The 26208-nt window shown below is 33.2% G+C and overlaps 1 protein-coding gene across 1 annotated transcript; it reads right to left on the bottom strand.

Moving 5' to 3' along the window:
* Positions 1 to 2339: 2339 nt before the first annotated feature.
* LOC140436212 (uncharacterized) lies at positions 2340 to 25283 on the bottom strand. The gene is made up of 4 exons (XM_072524908.1): positions 25083 to 25283; positions 14534 to 14614; positions 8023 to 8137; positions 2340 to 2563 (listed from the first exon to the last, which is right to left on the bottom strand). The coding sequence occupies exons 1-4, from the start codon at positions 25223 to 25225 to the stop codon at positions 2402 to 2404; spliced, it is 501 nt and encodes a 166-aa protein (XP_072381009.1). The 5' UTR covers positions 25226 to 25283; the 3' UTR covers positions 2340 to 2401.
* Between the last annotated feature and the right edge of the window lie 925 nt (positions 25284 to 26208).

The following is a 26208-nucleotide window of genomic DNA, read 5'->3' as shown; positions in this document are numbered from 1 at the left end:
TATCCTGTGGGAATAAACGACTGTTTAAGTTAGAATACCATATGGTAAGCATATGGGCTAATATGTAGCTACAGCAACTGCCATAAGATTCGTTGTCAAAGTATATTGTTGAAAAAATTTAAACGGGCGTGAATATTTATGCACTTCCACTAGGTCTGATACAATTCGTCCTAATAAAATGGTATCGTTCAAACAATTTAGAATGAGAATATTAGTTGTTTTAAAATTAGTTTCTTGTAGATAAATAAAATGTGGTATATGTTGAAGATGTACAATACTAAATTTAAAAACTAATTTATTTAGTAGAAATAATATATCTTGTACTAACTAATGTGATTTTTTGTTTTTTCGTTACTCTTATAATGGGCTTTTTAAGCTACCTCTTAGATAAAATTTGGTATAATTGTGTAAGGTCTTTAAGGAGGGAATTAATTTTGGGGGTGAAGTTATGAGCTTCTTTAAGAAGATCACTACCGCCGAAGGAATTTTTTGGGAAGGCTATTATTTATAATAAAATTTTTTCTGGATTATCACCAATTAATTTTTTTATATTTGATGATGCAGAGGGACTAACTTGACCAATTTTCTTGTCATCAGTTTTGATTTCTTTTTAACACTCATTTAAGAGCTTGTAGATATTGTGTTTTTAGTACATAATAATTTTTAATATACCTATTTATACCGCCACAATTACATCCAGGTGGTACAGGCAAGAATTTTTTTCGTTTACTGATTTCGACAACCATACGATCACAAAATAATATTGCATTGGCCATTGCATCATCTGGAATTGCGGCAACTCTTTTGGATGGTGGTCAAACAGCGCATTCAGCATTGAAACTGCCATTAAATTTGCAAAACACTGAGGCACCAAATTACAACATCAGCAAAATTCTGGAACGGAACAAATATTTCAAACGTGTCAAATTATCATATTTGACGAATGTAAAATGTCTTACAAGAAAGCATTGAAAGCGCTTGGTTGGACACTACGAGATTTGAAAGTAACAACGCACGAATCTTCGATGGCGCACTCATTTTATCGTCTGGTGATTTTCGACATATACTGCCGATTATACCACTTTCAGCAACTGATGATGAACGTAATGCATGTCTTGAATCATCAGTTTTATGGCGTCATTTACAGATATTGACTTGGAAAACCAACATGCGTGTACAACTACAACAGGATGCACCTATTAAAATTTTTTCAAAACAATGAATACTGGCAATGGGCAAATGCAAATTAATGAATTTACGCAATGTTTCACTTTGCCCGCAAACTTCTGTAAGATCACAGAAAGTATAGACGAATTGGTACAAAAGGTTTTCTTAAACATTGCACAGAACAACCAAAATATTCAGTGGCTTAGTACGCTTTCTATATTAGAGGCAAAAAACATCAATATTAATACCATCAACTTAATCATTTTGAATGGAATACCCGGCGCAACAACAACATATAAGTCCATCGATAATGTGGTGAATTAAGACGAAGTTGTCAACTCTTCTTCTTCAGGTGCCCTTTCCGCTACGGAGGTTGGCAATCATCATAGCTATTTTAATTTTTGAGGCAGTAGCTCTAAATAGTTGTTTTGAGCTGCATCCAAACCATTCTCTCAGGTTCTTGAGCCATGAAATTCGTCTTCTTCCGATGCTTCTTCTGCCATCTATCTTTCCTTGCATTATGAGTCGCAGGATGCCATACTTCTCGCCCCGCATCACATGTCCGAGATACTGTAGCTTTCTTTCTTTAATTGTAAGTTCAACTTCCTTCTCTTTATCTATTCTTCTCAGTATTTCATTGTTCGTAACTCTATCTACCCAGGAATCTGAATTGTTGAATTCGTTTGATTTGCCAGGAATGTCACCGCACGTTCTTGTATTAAAAATTGGCATACACAAGTCAAGAAAATGATGAACGTATCTCAACGATCGCGACATATAGGCCATTCAAATTTAAACGTTTACAGTTCCCGGTGTGATTCTCTTTCGCAATGACTATCAACCAAGGCATAAGGATATTGGTTGCAAGTGTGTGGATTAGAAAATTCATGCTTCTGATATGGACAGCTCTATGTGGCCTACTCACGCGTCGAAAAACCTTCTGATTTATTCGTTTACGCACCAGAAAGAAAAACAAGAAATATTGTGTATCCCACAGCACTTCAATAAGTATCAAATTGAAACGAAACGCTGCAATGTCACAATTTTTTCGAAATAAAAAAATCAATAAAATGACTCAAAATGAAATGTCTTTCCTTTAAATTTTAGTTGGCGGCGTAGAAACGTAGATAGGGTACAGCTACTTATAAATAAAAAGTAAAATATTAAGACAGTTTTTTGTAATTTTTATTAAACCTTTAATTTATTCAATTTTTAGGCTGTATGTTACAATCGGTTACGATTTCCACCTAAGTATATGGCGTCCTATTAGTCCTATGACTTTCGCAGTAAAATTTAGATATGCTTTTATACGATAATATAACTTGTCCTGGGCTTCAACGTCATCAGAAACTGCGTTACATTTGGAGAAAACCTCTAAAAGCATGTTTGTTACTACCTGAAAAAACCGACTATTATTATAAACGCTTTCCATAATACAAATATAAAATCAGATCCAAACATTTTTTAAAAACCTTTACAATATGCAGTACTAGAGCACTCTTAATAGCGTACAGAGGAAAGCAGTTAGTATGGCTATAGGTAATTGTTAGTTATTTTAGTAATCAGTTGTTGCAATAATTAAAGACAATAATGGAAGGTGTTATCTGACATTTTTACCCTGTTCTGGTTTATTTGCTTGATATTACTTTTTTCACCTGTTTTTTCTTATACCTAAACATTTGGAGCTATTTCCTAGTAGTTTCAGATTTCTTTGCTGCTTTCTGCACATACGATGGTCTTTACATAACATACGAGGCCATCAAAAAGTAAGGATGTATCTCACTTTTGCTTTGGGTTTCTCCAAATAAAGGTTAAAATTTTTGTCAATTCGCAGCACAAAATTCAATAAAGCTCAGCACAGAAAAACATGAATTTGTAACAAGTAAACGTATTTAAATATAACATCAACAAAATGTATATACAGTAAACGGTACTCGATATAACAGCAATGTAATTTTGGCAATAAATTGTATAGGTCGTACTTTAGCCCAATGGAACCATAGCTTTCGCTACCGAAAAGGAAGTCTTCCTCGACATACAGCTACCACAAAAGTATCGGCCATAAAGTAAGTAAGACACGACTGTGCTGGTTGGCAGATAGAACTCATCCCTTCCTGAGAAAATCGGTTGGTTAACGAATTGTATTTTACAAGTTGAAGCTACGTGTAAGCGATAATTACCCAAGAAATCGGCAACTTTAATAAAAAACACTGATTTTTCTGTGGTTATTTGTTTACAACAATATAAATGAACATTTTGTTCATTGCAACATTGTATCAGCAGTCGTTTATTATTAGATAGTATATGGGTTTTTGCAAGCGAAATATTGCCCGTATTATACAAGAGAATCAAAACTAACAAAAGTCTGTTAATATTAGCGATGTTTATCTACAGTTGCGTAACTGCAATAGACATCAGAAAATAATGTGTGTCTGTTTTCAGTCTAGAATGCCGATAGCATTTTATACCACTTGATCTTAAAATAGGCTTTGTGCCTTACAAAAAAAAAGATTAGTAAAGTGGACTGTAATTTATGAATAAAAGAAAAAATCTAGTAAAACTTACATTTAATGTTAACTAGGGTTTCACGCGTCATAGCAGATAAGTCTATGAAAATAAGAAACAAGGAATACTTCTCAGCTCTTGGTATAATAACCGCTTCCACTAAAGGACCCTTAAGCTAGTGGGGACAAATGCGCGGAATCCAATTTAACATACGTAATATTTTTTTATCCATTTTTTACTAATTTATTACCACCTTAATAATTTTTCACCACCAAACCAGCCTTAAAGGGAGCGATTCTGCTGGCTTAAGGTTCAAGCTAGCAGAATCTCTCCCATTAAGGGTAGTTTGGTGGTGAAAAATTATTAGGTAAAAATTCCACTTAAATCAAATCCTCAATAAAGTACAGTAAACCGTAAAAATATGCTATAAAGTTTCTTACTTCTACACAACCGTACAATGCTTCTAAATATTCTCTTTACTCTTACGTTCAAAACAACACAAAATATTCAAAAATTAGGATACAATCCGTTACTGTTTTAGCTTCCAAGATAAAAGTACTTGTGAACAAGTAGGCAGCATTACTTGGCTATGTAGCAGCAACGATACTACAAATGGTTGGCAAAAAAATAAACGACTCAGAAAGACTCAGAAGACCGCAGAATTTACAGCAGACTCAACAGGGAAGCAAAGAAGGAAGTCACTAAAAGAAAAAACGAAATGTGGGAAGAGAAATGCGAAGAGATGGACCGATGCTTAGGAGGAACCAAAGTGACACAAGCTTGGAAATTCATAAAAAGTATTAGAAAAGAAAGAAAAGATGAGGGAAATATAAACCTGATTCAAAATAAAAAGTGGGAAAAATATTACGAAACGCTATTAACAGAAAGTAGGCACGAATTTATGGAAAGACCTGACCATATCTCAATGACAGAAAACTCAGAGGTGCATAAGATAAACAAAGAAGAACTGAAAAAAGAATTAAAACAAATGAAAAATGGAAAAACACCCGGGCCTGGAGACATTCCCATCGAGTTGGTGAAACATGGACCGGATGCTCTTTTGGAAAGCTTAGTGAATATTTTTAATAAATGCTTAATTGAAGGCCAAACGATTCCAGACGATTGGAATTTGGCCCACATTAGCCCCATTTATAAAAAGGGAGACAGAAAAGAATGCGGAAATTATAGAGGCATTAGCGTAACTAGTTCGCTGGGAAGGTTATATGGTCGTATATTGAAAAGAAGAATAGAAGAGGAGTATAAAGAAATTGAAGAACAAAGCGGCTTCAGAGCAGGAAGATCGTGCGTGGACAACACATTTACCCTTCAACAAGTAATTGAAAAACGAACAGCTCGAAACCTCCCTACGCATCTGGTATTTATAGATCTGGAGAAGGCTTATGATACAGTTCCTTTAAAACTCTTATTTAGTGTCTTGACGAAAACGGACCTTAGTAAAACATATCTAAAAGCAATACTGAACATCTATAAATGTCCTCAAAGCACTGTAAAAACAGGAAATACTTTCTCAAGGGTATTCACAGTAACGAAAGGCTTGAGACAAGGATGTTGTCTTTCCCCCACCCTATTCAAAATATATATCCAAGAAGCACTGCACCAGTGGAGACAAAAATGTGCGGGAATGGGGTTGAAGCTTAACAACCATTATCTGACAACGCTGTTCTTTGCAGATGATCAAGTACTAATTGCAAGCTGTGAAGAAGATGCAGATTATATGCTTAGAAAGCTCAAAGATGAATACGAAAAATGGGGGATGAGTATGAATATGTCTAAAACAGAATATATGCGAATAGGCAGTGAAGACGAAGACCCGGATTTGGAAATTAGACAAATGAAAAGGTGCTACGAATACAAATATTTGGGAAGTATTATCTGCAGTAAAGGAACAACGGAACGAGATATAGACTATAGAGTGCAACAAGGCAGGAAGAGTGTTCAAATTCTGAATTCGATACTTTGGTCCAACAAAGCTACTATGAAAACTAAAATGACTATCTACAAAGTAATTGTAGAGCCAATTCTTACATATGGAGCAGAATGTTGGCAAATGACAGCAAAAGGAAAGAAAAAAGTTGACACGGTTGAAATGGACTACCTAAGAAGAGCTTGCCGTATATCAAGAGTAGAACGTATACCTAATTCTGAAATTAGAAGAAAAACAGATAGAGTACATACAACTTCTGAAAGAATAGAAACTAGACAGTTAATATAGTATGGACACGTACAGAGGATGGACGACAACAGATGGCCAAAAAGAGCTATGGAATACAATCCAAGTAATAGAAGGAAACGAGGAAGACCAGCCAAGTCTTGGATACAAGGTGTTATGGAAACCATGAAAGACAGAGCCATTGATGAAGACACCTGGAGAGATAGAAAAAGATGGCGATCGAAATGCGGGAAGCGGCAGAAGCTGTAGGATCCCCGCTTATATATATATATATATATATATATATATATATATATATATATATATATATAAAAATAAACGACATACCTGAAGTCACAAATTTGTGGTTCTATCGCATAGAAAGTGTAACAGTAGACACTGTAACAGTACTCACAAGGGCATACACATCGCGGCAGTTAAGGTGAACTCTACTAGCACCAATCCCGCTTATTTCTTTAACTTGGTGGTTGTCTCCTCTCATTTTTTGAAACTACGTTATCTTAAAGTACGTATAGAATGGTACACGCATGCGGTGAATATCTAAGCATAGACATTATGTAAATGTGCAAATCTCAACGGCGCTTTCATAGCCTTGACATTTTGTGCCATTTTGGCTAGTCACTGAAAAATGAAGTGGCCAAACGAACAGTAATGGTGTAATGAGACGCTCTTTAGCAGGTATGGTCTTTCTTAACAATGTACCTTTTTCATTATTTCAGGGCCTACATCGCTTAAAAGGCGTTCAAAGTTTTACTGACACACGTGTAAAGTTTTGAAATTGTTCGGTATTAGGTTTTGAAGCCAAATCTACTAGTAAATCGATCGGATCTTATTAATAGAGTTCTTCTCTTTAAACAAATGAGTTATCTACTACCGTCTATCTTTCTTTTGTATTTTTTTTTAATAAACTTTCAATTTTTTTACGAATGGATGGAGCGACTTGATCAAGTACGTATACACGGTGATTTTTAATTTCAACGAATGCTGTGAGCTTGAGTGTCTCTAGTTAATATGGATTAGATGGGGTTGCCAGTAAGAAATATTTACACAATTTTAAAATTTAGTCTTAAATTGATAAACTAAAAAGAAGGCTGTAATAATAGATTCGGTTTACTTGTATGTGCAAAAAAAGGAAAGTTCGTGTAACCTTCTGGCTAAGGTCTAGTGTTAGGGTTTTCAGGTCGCGCAAGCGCCCCTAACATAACTTAACGACTCCGCACATAATAATATACGCAGACGACGCGGCATAAATAGCCGAGACAGAAGACGAGCTAGAACGATTAACACAAATTTTCAATACAACAGCCAAAAAATACGATATGATGAGAAAATACCTAATGTATGACAACATATAAACACCCACTATGATGTAAAATCGAAACTGATGGAAAAATAATAAAGCAGGAAGCAAGGTTTAGATATCTGGGAATAGATATAACTAGTTACGGAGATGATAAAGAAGGAGTACGACAACAAAGCTTAAAAGCAAGTAAAGCGGCGGAGACAAGACCTGACACATCTAAAACAAGACGACTACTAGAAACAAAAGAGATGAAAATACTCCGACGAATATCAGGGAAAAGTCTGTTGGATAGGGAGAGAAGCGGAAACATAAGAAGAGCATACATTATAAAAGATATAAATGGATGGGTGACAAAACGGAAACAGGAGTGTAACGAACACGTTAGTAGAATGGCAAAGGATAGGATAGTACGAATAACACAAGATAAGTCACCAAATGGACGAAGAAGTATTGTCAGACCAAGAAAAAGATGGTGCGATAATTTAGATGACTAACATTGAAGAAAAAACAGGCTTTATAGCCTACATACAAGAATGAAAAGAATAATAAGAATAAAACTAATAGAAAGATATGAAAAATAATATCGATAAAACTAAACTTTAGAATCTAAAATTCTACACTCTTTTTTTTTACGTAAGATACCGTTCTCAAAGTTGTTTAATTGACATCAATTTTGATGCTCATGTCAAAATGTTTAAAAATTTTCAAGTCTTTAATTTCCAACAATAAGGGAATTAAATAATAAAATACATACTATCTACGAAAAGCTTATGATTGAGGGGGATGGATTAAGCATTGAATGATCTTATTGGCTATCTTATAAGTTTAAAATAACGTTGGAGAAATATATACTCACCGATTGAACAATTGAGTTGCTGAGTTTTCCATGAATCCATTGAAGAGTGCTGGAAATAGTACCTGGCAATTTCCAGAATTGAAGCCATTTAGGTATTATGGCACGTAATTGAGTTCTAAAATTTTGTTTTTAACGTTAGCAATAAATAATGTGCGTATATATAAAGTCCCCTTTGCATATTAAGTAACCCACTGGCTAGGTACTTCATAAAATAATTAATCCGGTACCTAAATACAGCGTTAAGTTTAAAATTTATTTTATATTAATAAATAGGTAATTAAGAAATAATTTAAGAAATTTTCTATACGTAAAATTTCTGCTCAGTCTCATTATCCCTTAGAACTTCGGAATTCCATAATCTCATTGGCGTATTCTTGTGGATATTTTGGGACGCAATTCTTTTTCTTGTCTTTGTTTTTACCAGAAAGCGATCCATGTCTCCATCCCGATCTATTAGGCTTCTTAGGTCTTGGCAGTTACTATTTCTTCTGGCATTTACCAAAACATGATTGATCTGATTTCTTGTGACACCGTCGTTGAAGATCCACGTTTCTTGCTTTATTTTCTTGTATTCGAACATTGTGGATTTTGTTAATAAATTTTGGGATACCAGAAAGTCTATTAACCTTGTTTCATTATCATTACTGATATCATGTAGACTATTATTGCTTATTGTTATTCTGTGTACTGATTCTTTTCCAATCTTTGTCCCTTTTTTTCTGTCGGTACATGGGCAGCAATTAGAGAATAGTTATGCAGCTGTCTTTTTAGTCTTATATAACAGTCTTATACAGTGTGTAAAAGCCAAATGGAATAAATTCATTATTTAGGTTACTGTAAATATTTATAAAAAAGTCCGAAACACGTCAAATTTAAATTATAACTTGACATTCTTTAACGTGAAAATGCAACCCCTACCTTCAACCCCCTTTGAATGACAGGTACAACCCCCAATTTTTAAAATAGGAAGTATAGGCTTGTGATATATCGTTTGAAAGTCTTTTCATTCTCCATTTAAAAATGTTGTCGCTTTCAAGTTTATTAAGATTAATTAAGATAAAATAAATTAAAATCATGAGGTTACCGAAATTCGCTAAAATATACTCAAAACTTATTTCCCGTTTAGGTCTTGATAATGAGAAAGTGAACAAAAACCATAGCAATGTGGTTTTTGGATGGTAACCATTAAAAAACTTTAAAGAATTTGCGTGGCAACGTTATTTTAACACGCATTAGTAAATTGTTTTATTAAACAATAAGTAAAATACAGAAGCAGTTTCGCGAGTTTGGTCATGTAAGGCAGATAAAAAAAGCAGCTGCCAATGCACTGAGTGATGAACTCAAATTAGATATGTTGCTTGAGTTTCAGGAAAATCCACATACATCGAGTAGACAGGCATCCACTACATTCAATGCTAGCCATACATCGATAGTAAACATATTAAAAGAAAATAAATTGCATCCCTATAAGATGATACCTACCCAGGAGCTCATGGAAGACCATTTTGATAGGAGAACTTTTTTTTGTGAGCAAATAATGGACATGTTGGATAACAATATTATCCAATTAGAAGACGATGTTTTCTGATGAGTGTACTTTTTCACTTAACGGTCATGCTAATCGGCAAAATTACCGCTACTGGGCCACGGAAAATCCTCACTGGATGAGAGAAAAACACACTCAATACCCTCAAAAGGTTAATGTTTGGGCAGGGATTGTAGAAAACAATATCATTGGTCTCTTTTTCATTGAGGGCAACTTGAATGGCAACAATTATTTGGCACTACTTCAAAATGATGTCATTCCCACGTTGGTAAATTTATATCCTGATCCAGGAAACCCTCAAGTTCCAGCGAATACGATATGGTTTCAGCAGGATGGAGCACCACCACATTACCAACTTAATGTCCGGCAGTACCTCGATACAATATTTCCCAATCGGTGGATAGGGAGGCGAGGATCGATTGAATGGCCAGCGCGATCACCTGATCTTACATTATTAGATTTCTTTTTATGGGGATATGTGAAGACCCATGTGTACAAAACTAAACCTACTGATTTAAATGACTTAAAAGAACGAATAACGCTTACGATTAGGTCGATCACGCCTGTTATGTTAAATAATGTTAAAAGACAGTTTTATTTGAGATTATGATGTTGCCAAGACGTTCGCGATGAACATTTTGAACATCTACTTCAATAACATTCATAGTTCTTTTTCGTGTTCTACATTTTATTACGTTTTGCATTACATTTTAGTTTTTGATTGTATTGTAGCGAATTTCGGTAACCACATGATTTTAATTTATTTTTTCTTAATTAATCTCAATAAACTTAAAAGCGACAACATTTTTAAATAAAGAATGAAAAGACCTTTTAAACGATATATCACAAGCCTATAGTTCCTATTTTAAAAATTGGGGGTTATACCTGTCATTCAAAGGGGGTTGAAGGTAGGGGTTGCATTTTCACGTTAAAGAATGTCAATTTATAATTTAAATTTGACGTGTTTCGGGATTTTTTATAAGTATGCACAGTAACCTAAATAATGAATTTATTCCATTTGGCTTTTACACACTGTATAACTAGTCTATTATCGGGTTTGAAGGTTATGACTGACTCCACAAAACTTTCCTTGACTATGAAGCCAGTGCCGAATTGGTGCTCCTGTTCACTTTCACTAAAAATATTACAGATTTATTAGGTTTTATAATGCATTCTCCAGTGTATGTAATCTCTTGTAATATATTGTTGTGAGGTAAGTTGACAGGCCATAACTCTACTTTGGTGCATGTAGATACATCAAATGTATGGTCAACAATTTCATCAATAAATTTACAAGCAGCATTTGACCTTTTGCCTGCGAATTATAAGAAAAGTGCATAAACTTGCTGATAAAAAAAGAAACTTTTTGTTTTTGGGAATATGTCTACCTAGTGATCCTTGTGCTATAACATTTCTTTTGTAATATATCTAGTCCACCAGGACTTATAATCTTTGATAATACTATTATCATTCTCGATCAGATAGACAGTGAAATTTCTTTTAGTACTAGCAGTTATAATGAGTTTTGCATACTTCTTTAATATGTAAATCCTATCAGCCTTTCTTATTGTTCTCTTTGCTACAGCAAATTTATGGCCACAAGACATAAACGAGTGACCACGAACAGGGGAGTACTGGTTCACCGTTTAAAATCTTGCTAAGGCTCTAACGAACTTTAAAACTGTGTCGTTTTTGTTTTGGCCTCCGGCTGCACCAGAAAAAAATTTGAAAGTGTTTCACTTCCTCATATACATATGTTTTAATATAATCCATTATGAAGGAATACACTTCGTTAGGGTTCTTTTTGTCTAACCCTTTGTGATACACGTAAAAGTAGCTTTTACTGGTTTTAATATCGTGTATGTTAAACACACTGACAATTGAATCAGGTAAAATGTATCTTGGATAGGTTTTATTGGTAGAAATAGATTTTGTTTATAATACATGCATATTTCTCCTACTGGTAGATCCACTTTCTTAAGGACCTCTAACTGATTTATTTTAGCAAAAAACTTTTTTGATCGACGTATATGCACCATCTTTTTAGCTTTTGCTATCCTCTTAGTATTATTATTCAAATATTGGGACTTTATTTTTAGATTAAGTTCTTTGTCTTTGCTGTAGGTGTCAATCTGAGGCATTCTTCTTCTTCAGGTGCCATCTCCGCTACGGAGGTTGGCAATCATCATAGCTATTTTAATTTTTGAAGCAGCAGCTCTAAATAGTTGTTTTGAGCTGCATCCAAACCATTCTCTCAGGTTCTTAAGCCATCAAATTCGTCGTCTTCCGATGCTTCTTCTGCTATCTATCTTTCCTTGCATTATGAGTCGCAGAATGTCATACTTATCGCCCCGCATCACATGTCCGAGATACTGTAGCTTTATTTCTTTAATTGTAAGTTCAACTTCTTTCCCTTTACCTATTATTATTACTTCATTGTTCGTAACTCTATCTACCCAGGAAACCCTCATAATTCTTCTATATGTCCACCTTTCAAAGGCGTTAAGTCATGTCATTGTGTCTAGATTTAACGTCCATGATTCCACTCCATAGTATAGTACACTGTATATGTAACATTTTGTTAGGAGTACTTTAAGAGGTAATGTTAAATCTTTGCCACATAAGACCTTTTTAATTTTCATAAAATTAGAACGTGCTTCGATTCTGACTTTTATTTCTGCAGTGTAGTCATTATTTTCTGTTATAAGTGTTCCTAAGTAAGTGTACTTTTTTACTCTTTTGATCTGCTGGCCCTCTACTATCAAGATTTCGTTAGTATTATGGTTGTTTTTACAAATTTTCATAAACTTCGTCTTTATGATATTGATCTAGAGTCCGTACTCCCTACTACACATTACTATTTTACTTATGAGTCTTTCCAGGTCTTGTAAACTATCGGCTATTATTACTGTATCATCTGCATATCTGATATTGTTAACTAAGACTCAGTTTACTCTTATGCCAATTGTTTCATCTTCCAGAGTTTCTCGAATTACCTCTTCAGAATAAGCGTTAAATAATAGAGGTGATAGTATGCAGCCTTGCCTGACTGCTCTCTTTATTTCCACTTCTTCAGATGTCTCTTTTTCAATTTGTATTATTGCTTGCTAATTGTAATAAAGGTTTGTTATTAGCTTTAAATCTCTTTCATCTAGGTTTTTATTTTTTAGAATGTCCATGAGTCGGTCATGTTTTACTTTATCAAACGCTTTATTTTAGTCTATAAAATAGACGTAAAGAGGACGATTAACATCCAAACATCTCTGCGTCAGCACGTTGAAGGAGAATAGTGCCTCTTTGGTACCCATACCATTGCGGAACCCATATTGTGTGTCACTAATATCCAGCTCCAGTTTAGAGTGAATTCTGGCGTGGATAATTTTCAACAGAATTTTCAACAGAATCTGAATCTGACGTAACTGATAGAAGTCGGTGAAGACATCTCTGCAAAATCTACATTTAACTGAGACATCTGAAATTTTTTAAGAAGATAACGAATTCTTTTTATATTATTCTGTTCAAATATTTCACTTCCCGTCCAGTGTAGTGTGTTAGTTTGACAGGAACTGACTTAATATGGACTTTTATGCTATTGATTATTTCTTTAGGTTTTGCATCAACTGGCTTTTGTTTTCGCTTTATCAATCGCCTGCTATGGATTTCGTTATACCATGCAGACTTAAAAATTCAGATTTACAAAGAGAATAAATTGCTGTACTTGTTGTTAGTCTGTACGATAATGAGTGTTCGTGTGGTTTTATTCTGTTATCTTCAGTGTATATTCTACGACGCCATCGGGCAACTGCCAATATTTCAATAAGGGACTGAAGATAAGCGTCTTCAGCATTTTTGTTGTCTAATTTATAAAATTTTGTACAAATTTTTTCTCTACATTCCCGAGAAATCGTAAGAAAGCATTTCTTCTTACATTTGCAATGTAATATAGTCTAATAAGAATTAAACATTTAAGTGAATTTGAGGTTATAAAACATACTTGCATGGTTCTTCGATAGTTTTGCTTGGAATGGTACGACTTTTATAATCATTAGACTTTTGTCCAGATCGTTTTGCTTATTTCTTAATAACAGTCTCCCAACACACTACATTTCGCTGTTTTTTATTTTTTGATTCGAAATTTTTATTTTGTATACCTTCCATAGCATGAATGATAAATGTATATTTGGACGAATAGACATGCTTAGTAGCTTTTGTAGAAAAAGTTGACATGTCCAGGACTTATCCGGTTTTTCCGCAATAGCATAATTGCTAATACATATACAAGCATTATTAGTACGAAGATATGTACGGTTTTTCTACAAAACGGTCTTTGTACTGATAATGGATTTCTTTTAAAATGATAAAAATGGCTATTTATGAGCATATCCGCTTTCTCCTCGTATCGATTCATTTATACTCGCATCTGTATATACGTCTGAAAAAGTATTCTGATTTTATGATTTTATTTATTTTTATGATTTACCTGTCTTATATTGTTCTTATGCATGTTTCTTATAGCAACATAACTTAAAAAGCTTTTTAAGCGTCGTATCGTACAATTTTTGATATTTAGTTTCCGATTTATGTGATGCGCACAAATATACTATAGTTATAGTTTGAATATGTTTAAGGCGATATTTAAGACACTACGATCTGAAAGATTTGTTGTTTACCATACAGTATAATATATAATGTAGATATACCGTAGAATATACAAAAAAGGTCTTCCAGATTGTAATAGAAAAAAGTTTACAACCCATGGAATTTGCGTTCTGTCCAAAAAATCTATTCATTTAAGAAAACTTGTGAATTATATTAAAGAACTTTTATTTGTTATCTTTTGCGGTGTTAATGCCATCTATTATTACCTTCATCCTATATTAGATAAAATCCTGTATTTAAATAAGTGATGATTGTGTATTACCAAAACTTAAAGCAATAATCATAATGAAGATAAAATGTACGTACTTATCAGAATCATATGCCGCATCGTCTTGGGATTGTTCTTCTAGTGCACGTATAACCCTGTTTAAAGCATCTCTCCCTTGTCTACAAAAAATCATAACAAAAATTTAAAAATGCAGGACAAAAATGAGTTATGGAGGAAACAAGTGAACAATACTTTGTTGAACTTTGAAAATTAAAGGCAGATATCGAGCACAAATTTATTAATTAAATCTTGCCCAAGGACTTTCGCCTCCTAGAGCATCTTTAGGGGCATTTCGTCAATTTTGGGCTATCCAACAATTGCAGAATGTCATACACATAAAACTAAACATAGAGTTGAACATAACACTACACTAAACAAGGACAAACAGTTTAAAATTATTTAAAAGTCGAAGCTACATTCTGGTCTATTGTTGACTTCTGTCTATAGAAGCCACTTTGGTATTTGCCAACTATTTTTTCAGCGTGTGGTCTAAGTCTTTCATAAATGACGTTGGACATTATTTTGTATGCTGCATTTAGCAGCGTGATTCCACGGTATTTTCCACATTCTAACTCATTTTTTTTATGTAATGGTACAATAATACCGCTATTTCACTCCGCTGGTAGCTGTTTATTCGACCATATCTTTAGTATCAATTCATGTATTGTTTTTTGTAGTACGTCTCCTCATTCCTTCGGTAACTCCGATGCTATTTGATCCGATTTCGGTGCTTTATTGTTTTTTAATTTGTCTACTGCTGCTCTAATCTCGGCTATTGTTGGTGGAGTCTTTTCTCTGTTATCTGCTTGGTCTAATGCTATGTCGGGGTTCGTTTCTCTCCGATCTCCTTCAAGCTTTTCCGTAAAATGTTCTGTCCATCTACTTAGTATCTTTTGCTGTTCTGTCAATATATTACCTTCCTTATCTCTACACATCGTTGTTCTCGGTTTAAAGTCTTTTCTGCTTTTGTTCAGTCCTCTTAATTAAGAAATCTTCGATCCATCATGTCCCACAATGTTCAATTGAAAATAAGTCTGGAGATCAAAGGGTCCAGGCAAGGTAACTTGTTAAGGCAAGGTAAACTGTTCAAAGAAGGTCATGTTGACCCTCTTGCATTATCCAGTTAAAAAACTGAATGTTGGAACGTCTAACCGTAGAATATGAGTTCCAACTTTTCTTTAACGTATTGCCGAGCTATGGGGCTTCCTTTGATGAAGATTAGAGAGGAGCGTAAACCATAAGTGATGGCCCACACCATAATTCTAACAGTCCGTTTGACAAAAAACTGCGGATTTCGTTTTTCACAGAAAACATGCTTCAAGAACATAGTGTAAGGAACATATATTTTATAACTTCTGTATACAAGACAGAAGAAAGAGATAATATGAAAAATTATGGCTAGTTGTTATGTTATCTACTACTACTAAACGAGCAGCACGGTTTTAGGAATTACCAGGAGTTAGGGTGGGGGTTCTGTTTGGTGTCTCGAGAGAGTTCTGAAGTATTCCACCGTCCCGCTTTTTTGGCACACCCGGTAGTATTGGGCATCGTGATTTAATGAGTATTATAAAATGCAGTATACGTATTTCTAGAGATAAATTTTTATATTCTTAAGAATATAAAGTTTTAAATAATTTTGTGTTTATTGCTTCTCTTTACATCATTTAAAATTAATGATTGTTATTATTATGGTTAGTCACTAATATTATGCTTTTACGTCTCTGTACTAAATATACTTTTAGGAAATGAAGGCCTTCATTAAATAAATAAGTTACAGAATAAATGTTTAGCCGCTGTATTACCATCAAAGACAATAATTTTTCTAGTGATTCCTTCCTTTAGGTGATGGATATGATGATGGTCAAAATCCTATCAGCACCAAAAATTTGAAGCACATTCTTAACATAGCATTTATATCCAAATTAAACCAAATGTATACCGACTAATAAAAACACGAGAGCTAGAAATGTTCACGCAAATTTTATTGCCAATGAACAAAATTTTGAAGCTTTAATTACCCTTAGCTATAAAAATACAACAAGTATCCAGAAATATTAGTAAATCCCAATAATAAGACATCGGAAAAAATAATAAGGTTAAAATATTGCAAATAGGAGATATTATGGTCGAATAAAGTACTTTGCGTTCTCATATTTAGATTAGAAACATGAACCCTATTCAAAACCGACACATCCTCTCTATCAGTTTTCTGCAAGAAAGGTGTTACGTCAAATTTTCGGATTGGTCTCTGCAATCTACAAGCATAAGTTTGGCCGAAGAGATATTACCACCATAATCTAGCGAAACTGTCTGCAATAGACAGGACATGTAGCCCGGGCCCTACAATCTAACATGATAAAAATGATTTGAATAGCTCAGCCGGTGGGGATAATAAGACGGGGCAGGCCAAGGCTAACGTGGATAGACGAAGTAACACAGAATGCTGAGAAGATCGGTGCTGTCAACTGGAAAACCCAAAGATAGAGTAAAATATAGTAAAAAGCTTAAAAAGATCGAGGCTCTTTAAAGGCTGTAGCACCATGATGATTTTCCTTAGGTTACAAATTAACAAGGAAACAATATTTAATTAGTTGATAACTCGATAGTGTGTGCAGCTTAAAGGAAAGAGATTTAGGATTTTTATTTAATATTGTTAGACTATACAAAGGAAATTGGCAAGTTTTGAATACATGGTGTTAACTATGGACATCAATCACCTGATACATATATGGTTTTAGAGAGTAACCAATTATATTTTAATAGTTCATTAGGCGTTTAAATAATGATTAAAATAAGAAGATAGTACGGGAACTACAACTCGAGATGTCAGATAAGAGCAGTTAAAATTGCAAAAATTTTAATGGCCCTCCCAGGCAATAAATGTAGAGCAATTTTCCTATGAGCATACGTAACAATGAACAATGGTTTATTTTTATATACCATTGTAACCTTATAATAATTTATTGCCAGTAAAAATACAAATATAAGTAAAAATTTATTATTTGTCTTATATAATTAAATTTAGTTTCATCATTGGACAATGATAATAATTAAATAGGGCTTGCAATTATATACCCATCGTAGTTTAAATCTCCATTGCTTACGTTAATTTTATTTGAAATTGATTTATTAATAAAATTTTCATCAATTTTTGTGGAGTCCGATCTACCGCAAGGTTTTAGTGATATTATGCAACTGTTTATTTATTTAGCCTATGGATTCTTTACACTATAATATTATAAACGTCACATGTTTATTATTTTTCTGATAAAAAAATAAATACCAAAATAAAATACTTATGTTATTTTGATTTTTCTTTACCGCATCGACCCCTAGAGTTATTAGCGGGGTGGTATATCTTTATTTTAGAAAATTTACACTTGGTATATTATTAAAATTTACATAACAGTTTTGGAAAATACAAACATTATATATTATGTTACAGTTTGTTATACAGTTTACAATTTTTGATAAAATTTATTGTATTACTGATGTCTTCTTTTAGAGTTTCTTTCAAATTGTGTTTTATTTTTGCTGTCGATCTTGCTGTTGAGTACACTGGACAGTCTATCGTTACATGTTGCACTGAAAATGGTATTTGACAGGTGTGGCAAATCGGCTGAGGGTGCTTGGAGATGATGTATCCATGTGTAAATTTTGTATGACCTAGCCGCAGTCTGTTAATAACTACTTGGTCATGTCTTTGAGCTGGGAGCGGTAGTAAAGCAGAAGTAACATCTGGTTTGATAATTTTTAATTTTGCTTCTATTTGGTTCCATTTTACTTGCCAGGTTTTGTTAATGTAAGTTTTTATTAATGTTTTTTGGTCTGAAATTGGTATGTTTTGCATAATAGGAATTGTTATGTTATTGATAGTTTCTGTTGCTGCTTTATCAGCTGCTTCATTACGCTTTATCCCAACATGGGATGGTACCCATAAAAATGTTATGTTTTTACCACATATTTGGGCATTGTATAGCATGTCTTTTATTAATGCTAAATTGGCATGAGTAGGATACATCTGCTTGACACCATTTAAGGCACTTAGAGAATCTGATATAATAAGAAAGTTTGTATCAATGCTGGTACATTGGTTCAGTGCGTTGAATATTTTGATTTTTTTCATTTTAGTGAATTTTCGTTTTTGTTTTACTATATTTATTTCAAAAATAGTTGCGGCTTAAATTTTCTATCTAGCTGGACTCTTTTATTTTATTCATTTTTAACTTAAATAATTTGTTTTATTATATATTCTATGTAAATTAGATTCACTCATACTTGTATAAATTATATTAATTTGTACTTGGCCATTGCTAATTTTTTTTACATAATTTAATTTTATATAACCTCATGACAAAGAAATGTCCTGGCCCCGTTTTTTAGTGAGACGATTAACAACAAGGTAGACCAGCTCCTAATATAAAGCCAGCAAAAGATTTATAGATATTTAAGGACTATAAGATTTTTCAAAACAGAATTTGTCGTCTGATCTAAACGTTTCGATCTTAACATTATATGACTGAAAAAAGATTCATGTACTGTAAGCTTTTTAAATAAAACTTCAAATGAAAGGGCATTAGGGGTACACATTGTAAAAAGTTTTGAATGCAAAAATGGTGTGAATTCTTTTTTTTTACGAGTCGAGCCAAATTCGGTCATAGTGATGGATACCGCTTCTTATCACAGCCGATAAGTAGTGTATCTGCCAACTACGGCCACCAGCAAAGCAGACATGCAGAGTTAGTTAGAAAAAAAAGGAATTCCATTAAACAATTCCAATAAAGAGTAAAGTCTTAACATACCATCAAGGATTTAACTTTTTTTTCTGATACAATTAATAATTTAAAATACCAAAATTCCATTTTGCAACCTAACACCCAGACGCAAAATGTTATTTCTTAAATTTGAATCACATTGCTTTCGCTAGAAAACAGGTATGAATGTAAACTAAGAAGTATGTCAATAACTTTTATGGTTTTAGGAATCCTTATTTAAAAGATAATAAATCTTTCAGTTCTATTGTTTTATTTATGAATTTTCTTAATAAAATTTCGTTAAAAGCTGTTTAAACTTGCCGTTTGCTGCTTCATATAATTTGTTGGATTGGAGAGGTAATTAAGGCATTATATATTCGCGTCTTAAGCCAGACATCACGTCTCTCAAATATAACAGTGTAATAATAGTCTCTTTGCAACTTATTCGCGTTTTACGTAAAACTCTCTTCGTATATAGGAGAAAAATAACGAATAATTCATTTAAGTTAAATACATTTTGTAACAAAGTATTTTTGTAATTGTACCTACTACATAAAATAAAGTGTTTTAAATTAGCAAATATTATTTACTATCAAACTTACTATCGACTTAGAAATTGTTTCGACGAAGGATTATTCAATCCAAGTCTTCATATTCAGCAAATCAAATTCCATCCTCTGGTTCACTACTTATGTGTTTTTTTTAATGGCATAGACATTAGTCATTCAGCCAGTTGCAATAGATTTTCCAATCAGACAAATACACAACCCTATCCCTAATAGAAAACTAACGGATAATTAATAGAAGAATATACGACAAGGAAACTTACAGGGTCACTTGCTTCTCGTCTATGGGCCCATCAAGACATTCTTAGTAGACAAACAAAACTGGACCACGGATAAGGTGTTATAACATTTAGGGTAAACAAAGGATACAAATCTAAATTTCCACACGATCATGAAAAATTCCATTCTCGCGTACAAATTCTATAGAACTGTGCCTGTGTCTGACAAGAAATCTATAATGATATTATATATTTGTTGTGAGCCTGTAGCTAGTAGCGACTGGATATTGAATGGTGCATACATATTAAATTCAATTAATTTTTTGTAGAGAGAGTTTGAATGCTGTTGAAACTTAGGACATTCAAAAAAGATGTGATCAAGATCACCCAGTTTTCCGCAATGTTTGCAATTATCATCTTCAATCACATTTATTTTATATAAATGACTTGGATAAAACGCATGTCCAAAGCGTAGTCTATTTATGGTGGTTATGTATTTACATGGAGATTTAAAATTTTTAAACCACGTAGTTTGTGGAATAACTGGTTGTAAAGTGGTGTATCTTGTTTGGTTTGTAAAGCAGTAAAGATTCCATTGATCTTTTCATGTCGATAACTGGTTTTTTTTAATCGTAATGGCATCTGACACACATAAAAAATATGACAATAAAGTGCCTGATATTATACTGGTTTTAGCTAAGTAATCTACATATTCATTATCTTTGAGTCCAATGTGCCTTAACCCAAATAAATTTTATATTAAAGCCTGAGTCTGCTAAGGGCTTTAATTGATCCTTTATTAAAAAAATATAAGGATTACTAAATGTTTTGAGCAAACAAGTGTTTTTTATGTTCTGTAAAACTGAAAGAGAATCTGAAAGAATTAACGATTTTTTAATATAAGAGTATTTTTAACATATTTTAAAGCTTCGAGTATGGCCAATGATTCAGCCGAGAAAATTGAAAACTCATTGAAAAGTTTGTACTTGACTTCAGAACCTCCTGAGGGTAGAAAATAGGCACAGCCAATCCCTTCTATTGATTTAGATGCGTCCGTGTATATAACTGTGGCATCACTATAACAGTTCAAAACAGATCTTAGAATATTGTTGCTTAATTTGATGTCACTATATGTGGGTATTATAACTTCAGTTTTATGGAAGAAAGCAAAGAAGTCTAAATTTTTGTCCACTTTGGCTAAATTCTTTGAAAAAATAGAATTGTTCTGTAAAGCAGTGCACAAAGGTGGATATGGCTTTTTAATCCAATATTTGTGAGTGAGATCTGATTCGTTAAGTTGACATATACTGGAAAATAATTTGGGATTTGTTGAGTGGGCTTTGAGTACCCATTTTTCGCTTAATAAATTTCTTCTAATTTCAAGAGAAGGTTTATAAGCTTCAACATGTAGTGGTTGTATAGGGGTAGATCTCATAGCACCTAAACAGACCCTTAAGGCAGAATTTTGAAAAATGTCAATTTTTCTTAGATTTCTAGACACGGAACCATAAAGAATAGCACCATTATCTATAATGAATCGTATATAAGCTCTGTAAAACAATAAGGACGTTTCAGCATCGCAACCCCACCACACTTTAGTTGTCATTCTAAGAAAATTACTACCTTTGTTGCATCTATCCAGCATATATTGTATGTGTTGTTTCTAAGCCAGTATAAGGCCCAGGTATTTGACATGGTTTTTAAATATAAAAGATTGATTATCAAGAAGTATATTTGATTTAGAGAAAAGTTGTAAAGGTCTTGTAAAGAGAGATACTGCTGATTTGGCAATTGATAAATTTAAGCCGTTCTCTAAGTACAATGGGAAAAGAGAACTCCATATTCTGCTAAGTTTTGCATACCGTTTTCATATTTCTTACTTTCTGTATAGACACAAAAGTCATCTGTATATTGTATTATTTTAAATGGGATGTTGTTTATTTGCATATTATGTATGTCAGAGATCTGTCTGTATAGAAACCGATAATTGTGTTCACGAAAGCAATTGGCAAATGAAAGAAATTTACCATTTTAAATGACTTATGTTTTAGAAAAAGACAGTGGTTACTTAAAATAAGGTACTTAAAATTTATAATTACGAAAATAAGGTTATCAAGAAAACCGTCAAGTTTGAAACATATACTATACTTTTGGCCTATTTAAAACTATATCAAAATATGTATAAAATTTATTATTTCACATTAAATGTATAAAAACGTTTAATTTATAGCGACAAATTAAATTTAAAGTTTCATACAAAAAAGCAATATAAACTGCTTTATACAAAAAAATATTATCTATCACACTTATTTTATTTTATTTCAATATCTATCCTAGATATTGAAAATATAGATGTGTGTTTAATTTCTGAGACACACTTCACCCATCAATCATACATTAGAATTCATGGATATAAGGTATATCACACAGTACATCCGGACAATGTAGCGAAAGGAGGTAGTGCAGTGATAGTCAAAGACAACATCAAACACCATAAAGAGATGAAGTATATCACCGAACACATACAAGCTACCACAGTATGTATTAGGATTAGAGACGCAGAAATAAACAGAAGTGCAATTTATAGTCTTCCTAGATATAATATTAAAAAAGATCAGTATATTGATTTTATGAAAAGTTTAGGCGATAGATATATCATTGGGGGTGATTTCAATGCGAAACACATTTAATGTGGGGGGGTCTAGGCTTACAACTACTAAAGGAAAAGAACTATTAGCAGCTGTTAAAGATCAGAAAGGAGATGTAATATCTACAGGGAAGCCAACTTATTGGCCAAACGATCATTCACCCATAATTCTAACCATGAGTGATATGATTATTAGAAAAGAGAACAACCCAACCTTAACTAATAAGCTCACAGACTGGGAAAGTTTTAAAGTAACTCTTGAAGAAAAGATCATTTTAGCCGTGCCACTAAATACAATTGAACAGATAGATCAAGAATTAGATTTAGTTGTCAAAGATATTCAAGATTCAGCATGGGATTGTACTCCCATACTGAAAACAAAAGTTAAAGAGAATAACTACCCTAAAGAAATTCGTGAATTAATAAAAGAAAGAAGAAAACTAATGGCAGCAAACGAGAGCCCCTCGAGATAAAACTAACCTAAACAATGCCAGCCAGCAACTTAAAAGAGAAATCCAGAAAATTAAGAATGAATCTATTAAATCTTATCTGGGAGAGCTAACAAACGACAGCAGCACAGAGTACTCGCTTTGGAAAGCTACAAAAAGAATTAAAAGGCCAATATTACATTCTCCTCCAATAAAACTGGAAGACGGTAGTTGGGCCAGAAATAATCAGCAGAAGGCAGAGGGATTTGCCTCTCATCTAGACAACACATTTAAGTTGCAAGATGACCAAGACGATGACCAGGATTGGCCCGAACCAAAGCAAATAGATGAGAATATCAAGCCAACTTCCCCAAAAGAAGTAGCTGAGTTAACTAAAGAACAAATCGACCTAAATCAAGCACCAGGTTATGACCTCATTACCGGATGACTGTTAAAAAATCTAACAAGAAAAGCTATCGTAAAATTATCAAATTTAATAAATGCTGCCTTTAGACTACAATATGTTCCAGATTTATGGAAGATAGCTGAGACGATCATGATACCAAAGCCTGGGAAACCCCCCAATGAGGTGACATCATATAGACCAATATCACTCCTACCTGTAATGTCCAAGGTGTTTGAAAAACTCCTCCTACCAAAAATAGAAAAAGAATCCTACCAATAATTGAAGAAAAGAAAATAATTCCAGATCATTAATTTGGATTTAGAAATAAGCATTCGACAATTGACCAGGTGCATAGAATAACTGCTATAATTGAAAGATCATTAGAGAAAAGAAAAGTCTGTTCTGCAACCTTCCTAGATGTGGCACAAGCGTTTGATAAATTCTGGCATAAGGGTTTGATACATAAACTTAAATCATTCATGCCTAAAGAATATTCAAATATATAACAATCATATCTAGCGAACAGACATTTTAGAGTTAAACAAGAAGATGCATACACTGATCTCAAGGATATTGAAGCAGGTGTTCCACAAGGGAGTGTATTGGGTCCAGTCCTATACCTAATATACACGTGTGATATACCTGAACTAGAAGACGACAGCATAGCTACCTTCGCAGATAACACTGCTGTCTTAGCGGTAAGTGACACCGTCGAAGAAGCTACAGAAAAACTACAAAATTCAATAAATAAAATCCATAAATGGACCAAAAATGGAAAATTAAGCTGAATGAGAATAAATCAGTCCATATAAATTTTACCAATAAGAGAATTAATGATATTCCAATTAGAATAAATGATGTCCAAGTGCCTATTGCAACATCAGCAAAGTACTTGAGGATCACTCTTGACGCGAAACTTCGCTGGAAAGCTCACGTGAAGAAGAAAAGAGAAGAACTAGGCATCCGCTACAAGAAAATGTATTGGTTGATGGGAAGACATTCCTCTCTATCTATAAATAATAAACTCCTTATCTATAAACAAATACTGAGACCAGTATGGACCTATGGCTGCCAACTCTGGGGCTGTGCCAAGCCTAGTAACATCAAAGTAATCCAGATATTCCAGAATAAAGTGCTAAGGAACATCGTAGATGCGCCTTGGTACGTTAGGAACAACGACCTTCACCAGGACCTCAAGATGGAAGACGTCAATCAGATAATCAAGCAATTTGGAGGGAGCCATGAACAACGACTCCATCATCATGTAAACGTCGAGGCTATCCAGCTCCTCGACAATACGAACCTAGAGAGAAGGCTCAAAAGAACAAAGCCTTTTGAACTGGTATAATGAGTGAGTGAAAAGCAGAGTAAAGTGTTGTACGAGTATGCATGCTAAATTTAATGCTAGTTATTAGAAATAATAGGAGAGCTACTAGTGAGTAGACACCTAATTTTAAGATTTCATTAGTAATTTAAGTTAGAAACAAATTGATAATTGGTCTTACTGACCAGATTTTAATGTAAGTACACTTCTGTGTCTTTAGTAAAAAAATATATATCACACTTACTCTGTCAATTGGAAACAACCTTTACAGGGACTAGCGTCAATGTCTAGTGACTCTAGCGCCTTTGTCATAAGGCATAGACTAACAAGAAATATTAAACAGAATCTACGTTTCATAATTATGCAAGCTGGATAATCAATACACATACACCAGATTATTATATTTTCAATTAAATATTTTTTCGTAAGAGCGTTATTCCGATACGGGATAAAGTGACATATATAATGGCTCATTGTATTAAAAAAGTACGTGGGTGCCAGATTTATTTATGTGTAATTTAATTAAAACTACACATTTTATACAGTGTAAAACGAAAAGACGATAGGTCTCTTTTATTTACTTTATTTTTTTTTAGAAAATACAGTAGCATCGATCATAATGGTTATTAGCGGTGTAGACGGCTACAGAATTACTAAATTAAATTTTATTAAATATTCCTATAGATTTGAAAAAAATTTCAACATTATTAGCTGAAAAATTAGTGCCCAATAAATTACTTAGACTGTTAGGTATGTTAAATACATAACATACCTAACACCATAATTATAATTAGCAAAATGAGGACATACAATAAAATTATGGTTAACGATAACTTGTTTATTAAATGTTTCACATACAGGGTGTTTCAAAAAAAGGTAACCCCGTCTCTAGGGTGGAAAAAAACTGAAAAATAATTGGTGTTTGCTTAGTAAAAAATTTTTGTAACGCCATCCGTTTTCAAGATACAGGGCGTTGAAGAAAAAAAAAATTTACACATTTTTTACGATTTTGCCGAAACTACTGGAAACATTGTAATGAAATTTTATACGAATATGTTTTGGAAGCTGATACATGCCATGAATTTGTTTTTATATCTGATTTTCATAGAGGGCACTAGTTCCACGGATAGTACTAAGTATTAGTCAATATAACTTTTTTAAGAGTATAATTATTAATCAAAATTTCAAGTAAACTTAAACATCATTCAATTTTACACGAAAAAGGTACTCTTGGTAAAACTCGATACTGTGTACCGTTTTCCGAATATTTTGATTTGAAAATTATGAAGTAATAATTGATGCCGGTAGTAATGATAAAGTTCTAATAGGTATACCTCTATTTTCTCCAAGTGTGCCATGGAAATCTGACA

Source organism: Diabrotica undecimpunctata, chromosome 3, assembly GCF_040954645.1.
Source record: "Diabrotica undecimpunctata isolate CICGRU chromosome 3, icDiaUnde3, whole genome shotgun sequence".
Lineage (NCBI taxonomy): Eukaryota > Metazoa > Arthropoda > Insecta > Coleoptera > Chrysomelidae > Diabrotica > Diabrotica undecimpunctata.
Note: the sequence above shows the minus strand (reverse complement) of the source record. Positions and strands in the feature narration are given on the sequence as shown.